Source organism: Carlito syrichta, unplaced genomic scaffold (genome assembly GCF_000164805.1).
Source record: "Carlito syrichta isolate Samal-C Ts95f unplaced genomic scaffold, Tarsius_syrichta-2.0.1 Scaffold302231, whole genome shotgun sequence".
NCBI lineage: Eukaryota > Metazoa > Chordata > Mammalia > Primates > Tarsiidae > Carlito > Carlito syrichta.
Window position 1 is genome coordinate 838,875 of NW_007246327.1, and position 20,989 is coordinate 859,863.

General features: G+C 36.0%; 1 protein-coding gene across 4 annotated transcripts in view; it reads left to right on the top strand.

Moving 5' to 3' along the window:
- Window positions 1-20,989, top strand: part of LOC103258466 (ankyrin repeat and KH domain-containing protein 1) — a 125,880-nt gene that overhangs the window by 74,658 nt on the left and 30,233 nt on the right. For all 4 annotated transcript variants that reach the window (XM_008056130.2, XM_021711398.1, XM_021711399.1 and 1 more), the window contains 5 exons: window positions 6,362-6,449; window positions 9,245-9,372; window positions 9,574-9,717; window positions 10,353-10,455; window positions 19,615-20,373. In XM_008056130.2, the coding sequence (XP_008054321.1) occupies window positions 6,362-6,449; window positions 9,245-9,372; window positions 9,574-9,717; window positions 10,353-10,455; window positions 19,615-20,373 (1,222 nt within the window). The remainder of the gene's footprint in view (window positions 1-6,361; window positions 6,450-9,244; window positions 9,373-9,573; window positions 9,718-10,352; window positions 10,456-19,614; window positions 20,374-20,989) is intronic.

Consider the following 20,989-nt stretch of genomic DNA (forward strand, 5'->3'; position numbering starts at 1 on the left):
AGCTGGAACTATAGGAATGCACCACCATGCTCAGCTAATTTTTAAAAATTTATTGTAGAGATGAGGTCTCGCCAAGTTGTCCTGGCTGGTCTCAAATCCCTGGGCTCAGGCAGTCCTCTTGACTCTGCCTCCCAAATTGTTGGGATTACAGGCGTGAGCCACCACACCCAGCAAGTTTTCTTTTAGAGAGAGCTAGCACTCTTTCCAATAAATATATATTCTTTTCTAATACATGGGACATTTATAAAATTGTCTATTAGGCCACAAAAAAGTCCTAAGAAACCCCCAAACTCAGTATTATATGGACTACATTCTTTTATAGTCATTGCTTTAAAATTACAAATCAACAATAAAATATTTTTTAATCCAATACATTTATAAATTGAAGAAAAATATTCTATAAAATTCATGGGTTATAAGGCAATTCCAGCAAAATTTACAAAGTAGAAACTGAACTACAAAAACACTACACACCACAACTTAGGGATAGGGAGAATATAGCTAAAGTGATCCTTAGAAGGAAAATTACAACTTTATACTTAAATATATTAAAAATGAAAAAGTAAGCCAGATGTGATGGCTCATCCTGTAATCCCAGCACTTTGGAAGGCCAAGGTGAGAGGACTGCTTGAGGCCAGGAGTTTGAGACCAGCCCGGGCAATAAAATGAGATCCTGTCTCTAGAAGAAATAGAAAAATTAGCCAGGCATTGTGGTATGTTCCCAGCTATTAGGGAGGCTGGATCAGGAGGATCGCCTGGGCTCAGGAGGTCAAGGCTGTGGTGGGCTGTGTCCATGCCACTGCACTCCAGCCTGGGTGACAGAGTGAAACTCTTGTCTCAAAAAATAAGTAAGTTAATAAAAGAACAGCAGCACAAAGGAAGAAGAAAATAATAAAAGCAGAGGATTTATGGTATAGAATAAGATGTTGCCTGAATCCAGAAATTTTTTTTCAAAAAAAAGATAAAAGCAAAAGTTAATACAATAGAAAACAATTTTATTTATTTTGAGTTGAGGTCTCACTCTGTTGCCCAGGCTAGAGTACAGTGACACAATCATGGCTCATAACAGCCTCAAATTCCTGGACTCAGGTGATCCTCCTGCCTCAGCTTTCCAAATAGCTGGGACTTACTTGTGCAACCACAACTGGCTAATTTTTAAATTTTTTTATAGGAACAAGATCTCACTATGTTATTCAGTCTGGGCTCAAACTCCTGTGCAAAACAATCTTCCTGTTTTGGCCTTCCAAAGTGTTGGGATTACAGGCAGGAGCCACCACGCCCAGCCTAGAAAAAAATTTTTTAAAACGGAAAGAGAAAAAAGAAAATATAGGGATAAAGAGTAAAATTAAAAGCTGATTAAAAAACAAAGACTACGAGCCGGGCTCGGTGGCTCAGCCTGTAATCCCGCGCCTTTGGGAGGCTGAGGTGAGTGGATTGCCTGAGCCCGCGGGTTCGAGACCCGCCTGGGCAACTTGGCGAGACCGCATCTCTACAATAAATCAAAAAATAAGCCAGGCGTGGTAGCACACGCCTGTAGTTCCAGCTACTTGGAAGGCTGAGGCAGAAGGATCGCCGGAGCCCAGCAGGTCGAGGCCGCGGTGCCCGGGAGTGGCCACTGCACTCCAGTCTGGGCGACAGAGTGAGACTCCAACTCAAAAAAAAAAAAAAAGACTACGAAAATAGGTAAAACCAGCCAGACTGATTTATTTTTATTATTTTTGGGTTGGCGTCTCACTCCGTCTCCCAGGCTGGAGTGCAAGTGGCATGCTCATGGCCACTCCAGCGTCGACCTGCTGGGCTCAGGCGATTCTTCTGCCTCAGCATTCTAAGTAGTCGGAACTCTAGGCGCTGCACTACAACACCTGGCTAATTTTTTAATTTATTGTAGAGATGAAGTTTCGTCAAATTGCCCAGGCTATTCTGGAACCCGTGGACTCAGGAATTCCCCTCACCTCAGCCTCCCAGAGTGCTGAGATTGCAAGGCTTTAGCTATAGCACCCTGCCTGATTTTTTTTTTTAATGAAAAAGGCAGAGATAAACAACAGAAACTTAAAGTGAGTTATGATCATTTGATACAATAGAGATCTTTACAGTTCAGTCAGTAAATGTGAATATTCAGATGAAATGAATACTGATTTTTGCTACAAATATATAATTTTTTTGAGTTGGAGTTTCACCCCATCGCCCAGGCTGGAGTGCAGTGGCACACTCACGGCCACCTCAGCGTCGACCTGCTGGGCCCAGGCGATCCTTCTGCTTCAGCCTTCGAAGTAGCCGGAACTGCATGCGCGTGCTACCATTCCCGGCTAATGTTTTGAGTTTATTTGTAGAAACAAGATCTCACCAAGTTGCCTGGGCTGGTCTCAAACCCGTGGGCTCAGGCAGTCCACTTACCTCGACCTCCCAAAATGCTGGGATTACAGGCTGAGCCACTGAGCCCAGCCACAAATATATAAATTTTTAAAATTGACTCTGCGATTGGAAACCTCAGTAGAATAATGACCATATATTACAAACTGAATCAGTAGTTTAAAATTATCTGTCCAATGAGGGTAAGAGGTCTAGGTGGATTTATAGGTGAATTTTTCCAAATGTTCAAGGACTAGATAATTCCTATATTACTCTAGTTGTTCCCAAGAACAGAAAAGGAAACATTAAACCATACAATATATGAGTTTATAGCCTTGAAAAATAACTTTATGTGTTTATGAAGGGAAAAAATCAGAAACAATTTATATCCAAATATTTTATTGAACTTGAACAAATCTTGACTATATGAGTAAACATTCATAAGTAGGTAGTACGGTATTATGAATTGATTCCTATTTTAAAATAAGGACTTAGTGATCAATATTTTGGGGTAAATGTTACATGTTGTGGGATATACATTGTTAAATTTAGAACATGAATTGTTATAAGTACATCAAAGTTGTGGCATTGTTTTAGCAACTATTTTCTGAAATGTAATTATAGTTTTCAAAACTAAAGGAAGGAATGTATATTTATAGGGAAGAAAATAAGATAGCTTTTCACACTTTTTATTTCAGGAATTTTATTAGTATGTTGATTTTAAAGCCTGATTTGCAGTGAGAATCTTGATACTGTACTTTCTGATGTCTTATCTTTTTTTTTTTTTTTTGAGTTGGAGTCTCACTCTGTCGCCCAGACTGGAGTGCAGTGGCTGCTTCCGGCCACCTGCTGGGCTCCAGAGATCCTTCCACCTCAGCTTTCCAAGTTTATTTCTTATCTTTTAACAGCTGTGGTAATATTTTAAAAATACAGAATTAACAATTGTTTTTAAAAGTTTATTCTAAATCAGGGCTTTCAAAATCTTGTTACTGACACGATGGCTCACACCTATAATCCCAGCACTTTGGGAGGCCGAAGTAGGAGGATTGCTTGAGCCCAAGAGTTTAAGACCAGCCTAGGTAACATTGTAGATACCTTGTCTCTACAAAAATTAAAAAAATTAGCCAGATCGGTGGCATGCGCCTGTAATCCCAGCTACTTGGGAGGGTTTGGCAGAAGGATTGCTTGAGTTCAAGGCTGCGGTGAACTATGATGGTGCCACTGCACTCCAGCCTGGGCGACAGAGTGAGACCCTGACTATAAAAAAATATTTTTTGTCTTTGCCATTACTCATAAGTCCTAATTGTGTTGATGGGTGTTACTGCCACGCTTAAGAAATAAGAAAGAGAAAAAGGAAAAGAAAGGAAAAGTGACATTAATATCGCTTACCTATGTTCTAGTAATACCATGTTATCAAATGCAGATAATGAATATCTTATTCTCAAGTTTAGCTGCTACTCTTAATTTCTTGTCTAATTGACTTTACTTTCTCTTATTTACCTAGTGGAAATTAAAACTTTAAACCTCAGGGCTATGAAACCTGAGGTTAGATTTGAGAGGTCACTTATGCTTAGGTTCCTACTTGGTAAACAATATTTAATCACTTCATCATTTCAAGCATTAAGTGTACAATGATGAGCAAAAACCAGCAGGATTCTTGCTCTCATGGAGCTTACAGTTTAGTGGAGAAGACATGCAATACTTATTTGTGTAAATACCTACACAGACTAATACATATGTGCAATTTTTGAAGGAGAGGTTTATAGAGATGTAAGTCAATAATAGGAAGAGTGATCTAGTTAGGAATTTCAGGGAGAGCTTCCTGGGAGAATTACCTCTTGACTTGAGATGTGAAAGATGAAAATGAGGTAGTAGAGAAGTGTTATCGAGAAAAGATACCAGCAGGTACAAAAAGGCCTGAGGCAGGAGGGGAAATGAGTTGCTAAAGGGGCTATTTATTTCCTGAATGTGGTTGATTATAATGATGGTTCAGAAATAAGTTGGATAGAAAAATAGTACAAACAGATTTCTAGATCTTTCTCTACAAGGTTTTCATGGTGTATATTCTGTTTTATTTGAAGTAAATTGCAAGAATGTTAGATTTACCTACATTTGAATGTGAGTTCAAGATCCATTCTAAAGCCAAATTGTTTTGACAGTATCCACAGTTGTTTCTTTTTCTATAATTTAGAGTTATTAAAGATTGTTATCTAATTAATATGTATAACAATTAAAAAGTCAAAGCATAAACTAATTTTATAGGAGGTTGATTGATACTACTTTGCAAGATTTTTTAAAAACTCTTTTGGAGTGCAGTCCTTGTTACTTTACTGCCAGGTTTCCATTGGGTTGATAATTTACTCTTATTTCTTATTGTTATTTTGCTTGAGTTGTAGATCAGATGCAGTTCTAATAGGTTGTAGATAGAATAGGTTGTATTCTACTGAGAGAGCGTCTATTTTTAAATTGATTGTATGCTAACTTAATGACTATGGGAGTTAATTAGAAGAGTATAACTGAAATAACTTAAATTAATCACTATTCTTTATTAAGTTTTTCTTAGTAACAAAAGAGAACCAGAACAACAAAGATTCATGTTTGCATTCATAGCAAAAGGGAATAGGTGAGAGAACTTTTCATAGAAAAGTCTACATTTTATCATCTACATTTTAATACTGAGGTAAATGTAGTGAGTTCATGGTTTTTCCAATAGACGGTACTACTTGCTGTACAAACAAGTTCCTTTTAGGTGCATTTAATGTGAGGCATGGTTAGAAGCTGTTTTATCATTTTTCTTGCTGGCAAACTTTCTAGAAAGAATGACAGTCTTTCTGCTATTATAAGACTGTATTTTTTGCCTTTGGCTATTCATGTTTAATTTCTACTTTTAAAAAAATCTGCCCATTGGTATGTTTTTCTTTGTCCTTTACTCCTAAAATACTGTAGTGTTTTTCTTTAGAAATTCATTTCCATCCTTTGGCAGAGCTTTTATTGGCTTCTGATATAAGATCAAGATCCTTCTAGTCTGGATGTGGTGACTCATGCCTGTAATCCTAGCACTTTGGGAGGCTGAGGCAGGCGGATTGCTTGAGCCCAGGGGTTCAAGACCAGCCTGGGCAACATAGTGATACCTCTTCTCTACAGAAAATAACTAGCTTGTATTCCCAGCTTCTCAGGATGCTGAGGTGGAATGATTGCCTGAGTCCAGAAGGTCGAGGCTGCTGTGAGCTGTGATCTTTGTGATCGTGCCACTACGCTCTAGCCTGAGCAACGGAGTGAGACCCCAACTCAAAACAAAAAATAAACAAAGAATTACTTCTCATCACCTCATAAGACTAAGGTTCCATTTTCACAGTTCAGATAAATGTTAGGAAAACATCTTTTTAAACTTAGAATTAGACAAATACAGTTACTTCTCTTTGGGATTCAAACTAAACATAATATTATCTTTCATGTTTATTGTTTGGTATGTAAAACTGAACTTGCCCTTAAAAAAACTATACCATCGGTTGGGCATGGTGGCTCAGCCTGTAATTCCAGCACTTTAGGATGCCGAGGCTAGAGGATTGCCTGAGCCTGGGGGGTCCGATACCAGCCTGGGCAACTTGGTGAGACCTTGTTTCTGCAATAAAGTGCACAAAAATTAGCTGGACATGATGGTGTGCATCTGCTAGTTGGAAGGCTGAGGTAGAAAGATAACCTAAGCCCAGCAAGTTGAGACTGTGGTGGCCGTGAGCGTGCCACTACACTTCCAGCCTGGGCAACAGCGGAGACTTCAACTCAAAAAAAAAAGCTATACTATCAAAAGCTGTGGACTGAAGATTATGTGTATTGGAGGAATTGAGGTAAGTGGGATAAGTGGCTACATTAGAGGAATTGAGGTAAGTGGTATAAGTGGCTACACTGAGTAAGTTTGTTAAATCCTTATTATTTTTCATAACATAGTAATGTGTTTAAAATTGGTATTTAATCAGTTGGCACTGATAGATTATCTTCTCCATTCCTTTAACAGGAGCATGAATCTGAAGGTGGAAGAACACCTTTGATGAAAGCTGCAAGAGCTGGTCATTTATGCACTGTGCAGTTTCTTATTAGCAAAGGTAAAGAAAAATGCAAGTGATCATTTTCAAGAGGCTACTGTTTCTTAAAAAAATTCCAAAATTGTTGTAATTTGTGTTAAGGCTACTTAACCTACAGTACAAGTTTTGTGTTCTAGTCTTTTGTTGTTATATTTTATTTAGTAAGCATGGAGTTTGGGAAGTGCTTACTGGGAATTTTCTTTATTCTGAGTTTCAAGTTTTTATCAAACAGCATATGGTTGCTTACAGAAGTTGGAAAAACCAAATGTAAAATGTCCAGCTGTAATTAAGTAGATATTTAACTGTTAATGATAAGGCAGTTCTGCTGGAGATGAGGCTGGAGAGCAGAGAGAAGGTCTGCTACTGTGGCACTTTTTGTGGTACAGTTGAATTAACTGAATTTGTAAGGGTCTTGTTTTCATAGTCCTGTAGAAATTCTATTGTTGGCTGAGCATAGTGGCTCAAGCCTGTAATCCCAGCACTTTGGGAGGCCAAGGAGAGAGAATTGCTTGAGCCCAGGGGTTCAAGACCAACCTGGGCAACTTGGTGAGACTTCGTCTCTATAATATATCAAAAAATTAGCCGGGCATGGTAGCACACGGCTGTAGTTCTGGCTACTTGGAAGGCTGAAGCAGAAGGATCGTCTGAGCCCAGCAGGTCAATGCTGGGGTGGCTGTGAGCATGCCACTGCACTCCAGCCTGGGTGACAGAGTGAGACTCTGATTAAAAAAAAAAAAAAAAGAAAGAAAAAAAATTATATTGTTAGGAGATCATCATACTTAGAGAAACAAATAACTGAATACCATATATTCTCACTCATAAGTGCATCCCGAACTTTAATCGCATTAGCACAAGGGAAGGATCAACAGTCACTTGGACACTGCCAGGAGAGGAAAGGAGGGCATATAACAACACAAAGGGTACCTGGTTCCAAACCAGGGGAATTGAGGACCTGTTGGTGGCCCAAAATTCACCTGCATGCAGCCTGCTTGTGTAGTTAATCCTGACTTGTACCCCATATCTCTATAATTAAAAAAAGAAATTAAAACTTAAAAATCCCTGAAATTCTATTGTTAGAATAATATATTTACTTAGGCAAAGAATTTCAACTGTTAGATGAAGAATTAGTTTAAGACTGTTTACTGTAGAAAAGTAAAATGCTGTTGAACCAATCATATAAAATTGTTGAATCATATAAAATTGTCATTTTATGGCTCAAAAATGATAATGTAAGCAGTTTCATTTGGGTCAGCCTCTTTGTATGGTGTTAGAGGTACTCTGGCATCTGATGAAAGATCCTAAGATAGGATGATAAAAATGCAAGGAAGATACACTCAGGTGGTGTCATGTTATTAAAATAAAAAATTTATGTTCATATTCCAGTAGAATTCTGACATTTTGTGACACTAAAAATGCAGGGTGTCATAATGCAGGGTGAGATTTTATCACTTTAAATATACTTGTTTTCTTCTTTAATTGGATAAAATTAGTGTTATTTTCTTCATATCTCATTTTTGCTGCCAAGTAAGGCATATCTTTACATAATACTCTTTATAACATAGTCTGTAAAAGCTACCTCAACTACACAGGAGTAATAAATAGATAGATAACTTTTGGAGTTTTCTTATGCTTCTTTACTAAACAACGAAAACAGCTTGCTAAAAAATATAGTCAGGCTTGTTAGAAATAGGAACACATTGATTATATCCTTTCTTGGTTTAAATAATCCTATCATCTCTAAAACAATCTCATGTTGCTAATGTAAAGATGCTCATTGCTGTGTCTTACCTTTCCCAAAAGGTACTTTTATGCAAGTTAGGATTAGATTCAGTTGGATATTTTCTGAAAATTAAATAAATTAGTAATAGTAGTTTCAACCATTGGTTTATTTTTCTCTTAAACAAGTTGAATTAAGAAAAAAGGAAGAATGGATATTTCTATAGTCTTAGCTTCCTAGGTAAGTTTGGGATTATTAAAGGTTGTTGAACTAAAAACCACTTATATTTTCCAGAGGGTAAAAATAATTTATCAAAAAAGAAGCTAAGAAGCTGAGAAGATTTTTGCATTTAGCCTTTTTTTTCAGGTCACACTATACAAAGCTATCGAACAACTTAGTAAATAGACTTTCAAATAACATCTTTGTATAATCTGCTCTTATCTTCATGTCCAGATCCCCCCTGACTTTTAAAATACACAATATGAAGAATTATATATCTCTTAAATATTGCTTTAAAAAAAATCTGTTGTCTCTACTTTGAGACCTGGCTATATTGCCGCTTTTTAGAAGTCGATAAAAAATACCTTTGAAACGTTTTGAGTTACATACATTGATATTATTTGATGCTTACATTAACCTGTATATATTTATTAATCTTAGTCTTCTAGATTTTCCATTTTAAAAGTGATATTGAATGAACGAACTACAACTACGCGCAACAATGTGGATGAATCTCACAAATATAATATTGAGCGAAAGAAGCCAGACACAAAAGAATACATTGTATGATTCCATTCATATAAAGTTTAAAAACTAAAACTAGTTTGGAAGTCAGGGTAGTAGTTACTATTGGGAGGTTGGGTAGTGACTGAAAGGGGGCACAAAATGGGTCTTTTGGTATGTGGATAATGTTCTGTTTCTTGATCTGGGTGCTGGTTACACAGGTGTGTTCACTTGGTGAAAAATTTCCAAACTATACACTTATGATTTGTATACTTTTTTGTATCTATGTTGTACTTCAAAACAATCTTTAAAATGATATTGACTGTGAACTGGCTTGATTCCAACCTTTGCTAAGATTGCTGTTTTTTCTTCAAAGGTGCCAATGTTAATAGGGCTACAGCTAATAATGATCATACAGTAGTGTCGCTGGCATGTGCAGGAGGTCACCTGGCGGTTGTTGAGCTACTCTTGGCTCATGGGGCTGACCCTACTCACCGACTCAAGGTATTCTATTTAAAAATAAGTAAACAAATAATATGTATATGTCATAAAGATATATATGTTTAGTCTCTTAGTGCTTAATATTTATTACTGTTGAAGTCAGTTTTGATTTTATATAAGCTGCTGTGAAACTAAACATGTGTATCAATTAGATTATAAGAGTAAATTTACAAAGAGTTAATTTTGGTGTCAATTCTTTTTCAGGATGGCTCAACAATGCTCATTGAAGCTGCAAAGGGTGGCCATACTAATGTAGTTTCTTACCTATTGGATTATCCAAATAATGTTCTGTCAGTTCCTACTGCAGATGTGTCTCAGCTCACCCCACCTTCTCAAGATCAGTCTCAGGTAAAATAAAATGGGGTTTATTTGTTAATGTAAATATTCTTCAAACTGACTGGAAGTTTTTGTTTAAAATTAGTTTTAAGCAAAATGGATTTGTTTCTGTTTTCTCTTTCATATTGAGAAAATTATGATCCTAAATTCTTTAAGATTTATTTTCTCTGAAGGTACATGGAATTTTTTTCATTGTCTTAGTTATTGAAAACAGTGGTTTTCAAAACCACTTAATATTAAATATAAAATAAGTATTCCAAGTTGTTATCTTACTACAACTAGGTTTTTTGGGTTTTTCATTTTTTTTTTTTAATGAGTGCATTAAGCATAATCTTGAAACAAGAGAAAGCTTTCCCTTAATACAGCTCACGGCAGTATTATTCTAGAAATAGTGACTTTTGTAAACCAGGAAAAGTATAGGTAACCAGGATATATGTACTAAAAATTTATTAAAGTAACTTTTAAACCTACCTTAAATTATGGAGAGAATATAAAGAGTATACTAAGTTAGTGAAGTTCTAAATTCTTTTCTGCAAAGATATCCTGAGGACTGAATTTGGTGGTATATGAAAACAGGATCTTTGTTTCATTTATGGGCCTTTGTTTTATTCGTTGATCTGAGATGTTTTTCTGAGTTGACTTTTTAGGTTCCACGTGTACCAATGCATACACTTGCCATGGTTGTACCTCCCCAGGAACCTGACAGAACTTCGCAAGAGAATTCTTCTGCCCTTTTAGGTGTACAAAAAGGTTAGTTATTGAATTATTTTTCTTAAAATAAGAATTTTTTTTACCTAATTAATAAATTCAGAATGTACTTTAATGGTGCAGTTATTGTGCACCTGTAGCTAATTGAGGTAAAGAATTCAACTAAATTCAAATAGTCTTACAGACTATTTAAAATAGGAAAGACTTAAGTACTAGCAAAAATGACTTTTAATTGTTTTCCTGTTAGGACTGGCGCAGTGACTTATGCTTATAATCCCAACACTTTGGGAAGCCAAGGTGGGAGAGTTGTTTGAGCCCAGGAATGAATTTGAGACCAGTCTAGGCAACGTAGCAAGTTCTCATCTCTACAAAATAATGAAAAAATTAGCCAGGCATAGTGGTATACACCTGTAGTCCCAGGTACTCAAGAGCCTGAGGTGGGAAAATTGCTTGAGCCCAGGAGGTTGAGGCTACATTGAGCTGTGACAGAGTGAGATCCTGCCTTAAAACACACACACACACACACACACACACACACACACACACACACACAGACACACTCATATTGCTAGATGTAGTTTTCATCTGGCAGAGATGAAACTATTTAAGAAACAAACAAGTTTTTGATTATATTAAAGTAGCAAAAATTTGTTGGACAGTTTTCATTTTTCAGTATTTAACTAAACAATAGTATATAATATGAAGAATGAAAATGTGTTTGCTCTCTAGTTAAGTCTTTGTGACATCAGTTCAATTAATGAATGAGAAGTTTAAAAATTACAGTAAGTTTCATTTATGTAATGCTTAATATAGTGGTTCACCATCTGTCACTATGTGAACCTGGACAGATAACTATCAAAATAATATCCAAGTGACTATTAAAAAGGAGTGTACATTATTTAAAGGACTCATATTTATGAACTCTGATGTTTTTCTGCTATCTTTTCATTTGTAAATGAATAGCATCTTCATGTATAAATGTACCTTCACTTGATAGTCATTTGTAGTTGTAATATTTGGGTTCTCTGAAATAAAGAAAATGAGCAATATGTAGGATTTCTAAAACTATATAAAAACAAATTTATGAACATAGTTCATTTAATATAGGATAATTAAGTCCTAGATTATTGAAATCACAATGAGATGTGTAATCTTTAATACTAAGATTTGAGAAAAGTTGGTTGGGGCAACTGTTATAGCAACAAACAGAAGCTGCTTTTAAATTATGCCAATTTTAGTAATTTAAAGTATTAAGGGCCCTCACCAAGGATTACTTGATTTTTAAACTATTAATTTAAGAGGTGAAATATCTGTAGTCTCTCTGATTTGAGCTAATTCTAGTAGTTTTTCATTGAACACCTAGTTATTGAAAACCTTCCTGCTGTTTTTAATCTTAACAATTAAAAAGCAAATTGAACTTGTGAAGGAATCTAAGCATCAAAACTAACGGACAAACTTTAGTAAAATATAAAACGCAATGCCTCTGTTTTTGTTGTCTTTGGTTTTTGTTTGACTGAGTCCTACAGAGAACTGTTCAGTAGTAAATAAGAATCATTTAACAAATATTGGCACAAAGCCACAAAATAGCCAAGAAATATGCTAGACAGATGGATTCAGAGAGGAGAGGAAATAAAACATTTTAAATTTAGATTTAATATGTAAGTAATCTGAAATGTTTGGGTAGTAATTTTTTAAGTCGATACTCAAGTGAGTAATCATTTTTGCTTACTGAACTATCTTATACTATCTAGTTATTTTCTTTATTTGATATTTATTAGTTACTGAATAGTATAAAAATAAACTAACCTTCTAAGAAGTCTTTTATTTTACTCATTTATTAAGGGAGGAAAAAATTAACAGTTGTATCTAGACACTTAGGGACTTGTCATTACTAGTAACCAAGTGATATTGTCAACCTAGCAACTATTTATGCTGGATCCAACTATGATAATGCATTGCATTATGTCATGCTAGTATAAATCATGCATATCATAGAATATTTATTATAAATTAAGAAAAATCAGTTGATGATATTAAAAGCACATACTTGATTATCAGAATAAATAGGAAAACCTGTCTTAAATATATAGTATTTTTTTCTCAGTTCTTTTATGATTATAGAAAAGTTCTCTTGAGTGCTGAAATTACTTTTTGATCCTTTTGTTTTTGTTTCCTCTAAGTCCGTATATTACTTTTGTGTAGTATATGTGATTAGAGATAGACGAAGCGTTCTTATTCTCTAGGTCTCTTCCTTTTCCAGCAGTCATCTTTTCAAGTTCTTTTAACATTTTATTCCTGTCTCTTTTTAATAAATCCTATTATTACTTGTATCCCCATCCTTTTAAAATGTATTCATGCCCTTAAATCTTACCCATGTGTTTGAAATATGTCCTACTCAGATATTGTCTTATTTCATGCCTCATGTATACTATTTGTACAGGTTCCATCCATCTTGATTCATATCCTCCTGATTTAGACAACTATCTCACTTGTCTGTTGTAGGTTTTCAGGGATTTGACATTCTAGGCGGCATCTAACAGATGCCTCAGAACAACCTCTATAAACAAAATATGAAATTAAGTGAGAGTGATATGCTCAGTTTCTAGCATTATTTAACCTTATTACTTGTAGTTATAAATATTTAAATGGGAAGGGATACACAAGTCATGTAAATCCTGTGCCTTTCCAAAATCAGTTTGTAAATAAATTTGCTGATTGCAGCCACTTTTTATATCTAGCTTATTTGCTATAACTGGATCTGTAGAGGTTCCAAAAGAGAAAACTCATTTTGATCTTCTGCATTTAAAATAATGTCAAAATAAACAAAACACCTTTTGTGTACCCTCAATCCCTCTTGAGGAGTAATTTCTTTTTCTGAACTTATACAGTACTTTGTTGGATCTTCCTTTGGTTCTTGTCACTCTTGCTCACTCCATTCCCCTTTGGACCTTAGGTGTTGTCATGACCTCTCTTGTTTTATTTATTCCCTTTTATTCCTCTTCCCATTCCCTTACTTCCCCCATAGGCAATCATTCTAAAGTGTTTGATATGTATATTCTTTTGTTCATATAAGTTCTTATAAAATATTTACTTTGTGTGCATTTTTAATGTACATAAATGGTATTGTGCTATAGATCCCATTTTGTATTTTACTCAGCACTGCTTTTAAGACCTACTCATGTGTCTGTACCTAGATTATTTCTATCTGCAGCATAGTGCTTCACCCTTTATATCCTCCATGGTTTACTTGTCTTTCTCCCAGTGATAGGCACCCAAATTGCCTCTGTTTTCTTACCACCACAGACAACATTGTGATGAAAATCCTTTACAGTCCCCTTATTGAGCTATGTACGAATTTTTTTGGTTATTATTTTCCCTCTTAGACTGTGAGCTCCTTAAGGGCAGGGTTTATATTGTTAATCTTTATATGGTCCACCATGTCTTGCTTGTACTAGATGTTCAAGTATTTGTTGAATAAATTAATGTCAGGCTAAGGATATATAGATTATTCTGAAGGCACAAGGAAATTGTTAAGAATTTTAAGAAGAAAGACATCGTGATTAAAGAAATGTTTTAAAAAGTTGATCAAGAGGTTTAAATGTAAAGTAAGGATTAAATTGACATGTTGCTTTATATTCTAGAGTTGTTTTTGGAGTGGGTAACATGAAAACCTCTAACATTTTTATGTAAAATCATTTAAATTATATAGAAAATTCGTTTATTCAGTGAGTGATATTGCATATTCTTTTGACTATTTTACTACTATAATTCTTTAGTTGGTTTTCATTATGTAATCATGCTTATGTGGGTTTATTTGCCCACATTTGATAATATCTCTTAACATATAACTGCTTATAGTAAAAGGAGGAAGGTTTAATTTATTTGTTAGCATGTAACACAGATGCTCTATATTTGGACAACCTGGGTTAAGATTGCTGTATTAAAGATGTATAAATGTGTACTGTTAGTTTGGGAAATTTTGAGACAAATATTTAGCTATAAGGGAAAAATGAGTCACCTTTAGGTCAATTGCTTTCATTTTTGACTATGACCACAATAAGAAACATTTTATATGAGACCCAGGACACATCTTATACTTGTTATCAAAACACAATTCTGTTAGTTAATAAATACTCCACTACATTTGATGCACTGTGCTATTTTCAGTTCTATTTTGTCAATCTTATCTTCTGAGACTCAGTTGGGAATGCTATTTAAAAATTGTTGTAGTAGAGTGCTGTTTGTTGATGTAAGAAAGCAAGGGAAGCCGGCTCGGTGGCTCAGTTTGTAATCCCGCGCTTTGGGAGGCTGAGGTGAGTGGATTGCCTGAGCCTGTGGGTTCGAGACCCACCTGGGCAACTTGGCGAGACCTCATCTCTACAATAAATAAAAAAAATTAGCCGGGCGTGGTAGCGCGCGCCTGTAGTTCCGGTTATTTGGAAGGCTGAGGCGGAAGGATTGCCGGAGCCCAGCAGGTCGAGGCTGCGGTGGCGGGGAGTGGCCACTGCACTCCAGTCTGGCTGACAGAGTGGGGGAAAAAAAAATGAAAGCAAGGGAATTATGAACAATGTTTACATTTAATTAGACAAGCCGGGCTCGGTGGCTCAGCCTGTAATCCCAGGCCTTGGGAGGCTGAGGTGAGTGAATTACCTGAGCCTGTGGGTTCGAGACCCGCCTGGGCAACTTGGTGAGACCTCATCTCTACAATAAAACAAACAAACAAAAAAACTAGCTGGGTGTGGTAGCGCGCACCTGTAGTTCCAGCTACTTGGAAGGTTGAGGCGGAAGGATCGCCGCAGCCCAGCAGGTCGAGACTGCGGTGGCCAGGAGAGGCCACTGCACTCCAATCTGGGCCACAGAGTGAGACTCCAACTCAAAAAAAAAAAAATTAATTAGATTCAAGAAAACATAAAACCCAGTCTAGATCTATATGTATATCATATATTTTTTCCACTGTTCTTTTTTTATTGTACAGTGCACTAATCATTTTAAATGCAAAAATAATTGAGAGAATTAAGCTCTTTTTCATAGTAAACTAAATATTTGGCAACTATATGTCCACCTCATTCCTTCACTGCCCATAAAAAAATAAAGGCCATATTTAAGTTATCTCTACTACAGACTTCTACTACAAACTTTTTCTAGTTTTGTGGATGGAGGAAAAGTAAGAGGCAAAGGAATTAGGATAGAAATGAAACCAAAAAGATGGTGACTTTACCTATATTTTAATTTTATTATTATTTTTTTAAAACAGGATTTATTGAGACGACAGAAAAGCTCCCACAGTGGAAGGGGACCTGAAGGGGTTGCCCTACTTATATTTTTAAATAGTACTTTATAGTGTCACTCAGTTGTACCAGTGGATAGATTTGTTTGTATCTGGCAGTAGAATATTTGAAGGAATTGGAACTCTTATTTTCTGGTGTCTTATAATACTACCTACTACCTGTTGACAACTTTGTTGGTAAAAGAACACTTGTTATAATCTCTACCTAAAATTGAAGATGTGGCTTCAGCTTCTAGTAATAATTAAGTGACATTACCTGTTTTTCACCAACCTGGTTTATTCTTAATTTTATAGCTTGTATTAGTGCTTTGATGCATATCTAGGCAATTCTCGGCCATTGGATATTTTGGGAAGAACTACTTTTTTGTCTATTACTTTCACCATCTTCCATTTTTATGGCTATGTATGTTTTGGACTTACAGTTTGTCTATTCAGTTGAATAAGTTACTTTTAATAATCTTACCAAACCTCAAATTCTAGTCTTATTTTGGATCATCTTACTATTTATAAAGATTTTAAGGCCAAAGTGGGAGGATCACTTGAGGCTAAGAGTTCAAGACTAGTCTTGGCAACATGGCAAGTCTCTAGCTATACTCTACCAGAAAAAAAAAAAAATTAGCTGGACATGCATGGTGGTGCATGCCTGTGGTCCTAGCTACTCAGGAAGCTGAAGTGGGAGGATTTCTTGAACCCAGGTGGTTGAGGTTATGGTGAGCTGTGGTTGTGGCACTGCACTCCAGTCTGGGCAACAGAATGAAACCGTTTATCAAAAAGAAAAAAAGAATTTTAATCTGTGACTGTCCAACATGGTCATAACATAATTACCAGCCGGTCTGGTTAGTGTTGAAGTCTTACCTAGTTTTCCTTAATCTAACTACAATTATGTAGCACATATAGGGATGTGTAGAAGTGATGATGTTTAAAGGAGCATTCCATCTTTGCAGAACAACTTCTTTTTTTTTTTTTTTTGAAATGGGATCATGTTATTTTGCCCAGGCTGGAATGCAGTGGGATTCACAGCTTAACACAGCCTCAAACTCCTGGGCTCAGGTGATTCTTCCACCTCAGCCTACCAAGTAGCTAGGACTACAGGCATGCACCACCATGCCCAGCTAATTTTTTAAAATTTTAAACATTTTTTGAAGAGATGAGGTCTCATTGTGTTGCTTAGGCTGGTCTTGAACTCCTAGGCTCAAGCATTCCTCCTGCTTCGGCCTCCCAAAGTGCTGGAATTACAGGCATGAGTCTCTGTTCCTGGCCTGAGACTTTGTGGAACTTCTAAATTTACTCTACTCTCATGTCATTGAATTTATAACATGACTGAATATTTCCTTGCTGTGCTAGTGTATGTATACATTGTTATTTGTGGCCATTTATCTCCCTTTTCTTACCTATTGATTGTCTTTGGACACTTTAAACAAATACTGTAAATCAAAATATGAACTCCTATATGGTCTTATGGAAATAGTCATAAAATTAGCTCACAAATCACAAAAACGACTTTTGCTTGAAAGACTAAAGTATTTTATTTCTCTATCACTTTGCTCAGATAGAAACACAAAATTAAATATAGATAATACACTTTGCTGAATTGTACTTTTAAGGAATTATTAAGCCTCTGAAGGTAATTACAGTGATATTATAACTGTGGTCTTCTTACCTTGTTAAAGACTTAGATAGTAAAGACTTAGGGGAAAAACTTAGATGTTTTCAGTAGTAACACATGTTGCGTATGTTTGAGCTACCTACAGTTCTGAGATCTCCTAGCAAGAAAAGCAGATGAATATCTGATTTTTACTTTCTTCAGTGGTTTTGTCACCCTCTTGCAATTCAGAACATTTTAACATCTAATGGGTGATTTTTTTTCCTTTTGGACTTGAATCATTTTTTGGTACATTGGATGATTTCATCTTAAAACAACCCAAATTACCTATATTATTCATACATATTGACTGCAGTCTAAAATAATAGGTAACTATTTTTTACCCAGTGTTTTCTTTTTAAAAAATTGCTTTATCGGCCGGGTATGGTGGCTAAAGCCTGTAATCCCAGCACATTGAGAGGCTGAGGCAAGAGGATTGCCTGATCCCGTGGGTTTGAGACCAGCCTGGGCAACATGGTGAGACGTCATCTCCACAATAAAAATAAAAAAGTTAGCTGGATGTGGTAGCCTGTGCCTGTAGTTCCGGCTACTTAGACTGAGGCAGAAAGGTCGCTGGAGCCTAACAGGTTGATGGTGGAGTGGCCATGAGCATACCTCTGCACTCTAGCCTGGGCAATGGAGTGAGACTCCAACTCAAGAAAAAAGAATTGCTTTATTGTAGTTTAATATACATACCATAAAGTTAATTTACTTTAAATGTACAACATGGCCAGGTGTAGTCTATCATGCCTATAATATCATCATTTTTGAAGGCTGAGGCAGGAGGATTGTTGGAGCCTAGGAGTTCAAGACCAGCCTAGGCAACGTAGTGAGACCTGGTCTCTATCAAAAATTTAAAAAATTAGCCAGGCATGGTGGTGCACCCCTGTAATTCCCAGCTACTCAGGAGTCTGAGGCAGAAAGATCACCTGAACCCAAGAGGTTGAAGCTGTGGTGAGCCAGGTTGTTGCCACTGCATACCAGCCTTCTAGGAGACCCCAACTCAAGGGGGAAAAAAAGTACAATGCAGTGAGTTTTAGTTAATTTATTGAGTTGTATAATTATCCACTATCTAGTTTAGGATATTTCTATCTCTTCAAAAAGATCTCTAAAGCCTGTTTATGATCGGTCCTCATTTTCACCACTATAACCCCAAGCAACTACTACTTTCCTTTCTGTCTCTGTGGTTTGCCTTTTCTATATATATTTAACATAAATGGAGTTGCACAGTATGTGGTCTTTTGTGTCTGGCTTCTTAGGCTTAGTATAATGTTTTTGAGGTTCATCCATGCTGTAGCATGTATCAGTAGTTCTTTTTGTTGCTGAATAGTCCTAGTTCTTCCTAAATAGGATTAAGCTTTGTTTTATCTCAGAGTAGTTATTATACATCAAAAAAATATGTTTTCTCCATGTCATGTCCAGATGTAAGGATTGTTAATATTGACAATTATTTTTCAGATGACTTGTTGTGTAGGCGCTAACTTAAGAGTAGTTTAAAACCTTAAAATAATATGTTTCCTTTGTTTTTAATATACACTGTCAATGTGAGTAACCCTATATGGGAGGTCTGAGTTTTTCCTAGTATCATTCATTGTTTCTCTTACAGACAGACTTTACTTGAAGGGTTTATTTAAACTCAGAATAATTGTCCTTTGCGATATAAGTTTAATATAGTAGTCTGGTACAGAAGTGTTAAAGACTTATTAAATGAGCATTTTAAAAAGATATGTCTTGATAAAACTAATTTCACATGATATTTAAGAAGAAAAATATTTTGACTACTTGAAAAACACTTTTTTCCTTTATTTGATCTATAAGTTTTGGTCTCTTTTAGTAAGCCTTACATACACAGTTAATATTGCTAAAAGAACAATTATTCTAAATGGTAGTTAAGCTACCATTACTGGTATCTTGAACACTATTTTGATACTGCTTCAGGTTTGATGTTCTTTAAAAATTCCAATCTAATCAGCAGAATTTTGAGATTCTTGTCTGTTTGTTTTCCTTTTTTCCTTGCCATTGTCTAATCTCCACCCAAAAAACAGATTTTTTAAAAATTCACATTTTTTGAATTAACAACATCCCCATTTGTGCTATGCAAAATAAGATGCTTTAATCTACCTAACACTGGTGTAACTTTTGAACATTCATTTCTGCAGTATTCGTTATAAGGGTTTTGGGAGGGAGGTCCGTGTGTGTGGGGAGGGGAGGCTGATTTTTTTTTCTTTTTTTTTTAGCATGGCACTTTTTCAAACATTTTTCATGTGCTTAGGTACATCCAAGCAGAAGTCCAGTTCCCTGCAGGTAGCAGATCAGGACCTACTGCCACCTTTTCACCCATACCAGCCTTTGGAATGCATAGTAGAGGAGACTGAAGGCAAGCTGAATGAACTGGGACAAAGAATTAGTGCTATTGAAAAAGCACAGCTTAAGTCTTTGGAGTTAATTCAAGGTGAACCTCTGAACAAAGATAAGATAGAAGAACTTAAAAAGAACAGAGAAGAGCAAGTCCAGAAGAAGAAGAAAATATTGAAAGAACTGCAGAAGGTGGAAAGGCAGTTGCAGATGAAAACACAGCAGCAATTTACCAAAGAATACTTGGAAACCAAAGGTCAGAAAGACACAGTGTCTCTACACCAGCAGTGCTCTCATAGAGGAGTCTTCCAAGAAGGGGAAGGAGATGGTAGTCTCCCAGAGGATCACTTTTCAGAGTTACCTCAGGTTGACACAGTCTTATTTAAAGATAATGATGTTGATGATGAGCAACAGTCTCCACCACTGGCAGAACAAATTGATTTTGTCCCAGTCCAGCCTTTATCATCTCCACAGTGTAACTTTTCCGGTGACTTAGGTTCTAATGGGACAAATTCTCTTGAACTTCAGAAAGTATCAGGTAATCCACAGATTGTAGGACAGCCTCAGATTGCTATTACTGGACATGATCAGGGGCTATTAGTTCAAGAACCAGATGGACTAATGGTTGCAACTCCAGCCCAGACGCTTACCGACACTCTTGATGACCTGATAGCAGGTGGGTTAAGAAATATATCTGTAACAATTTCTCTTTACTCTGTGTGCTCAACTTCTTTACACACCCCTCCAAAAACACGGACTTTGTACTTTTCCATTTTAGAACTACCTTTGTAAAATTACTCATTTCTTGAGGTCTTTTGGAAGTGAATTTAATTAAGCTTAACAGCACTAACACACAAAAGTGTGTTTCCCCTTCTTCTTTTTTGTCACATTACAAAGGCAAAGAAATAAAGTCCATAATCTTTTATTTTACATCTTTGATATTGAAACCACCCTGTGTTGTGTCTTGGGTAGGAGATCTCAAAGTAGAATTTCTCTGTAGGTTTTAGAGGTATTTACATAAGATTATACTTTAAGTTTTTTTGCGAGTGATTTTCATGTTTGGAAATCATAATTTTAAATCATACTGCTTTTTCTTTATAATTTTATTAGATCAATTAAATAAATTCAGAGAAAAGAGCATTTCACATTAATTTGTGGTTAGAAGATTAAAGTTCATTGAAATTATCATCACTTGATGATTTGAATATTGAGATTTTTACATTAACTCTGTTGATGAAAGCACATAGCCACACTACACACACACACACACACGCACACACACACGTGCGTGC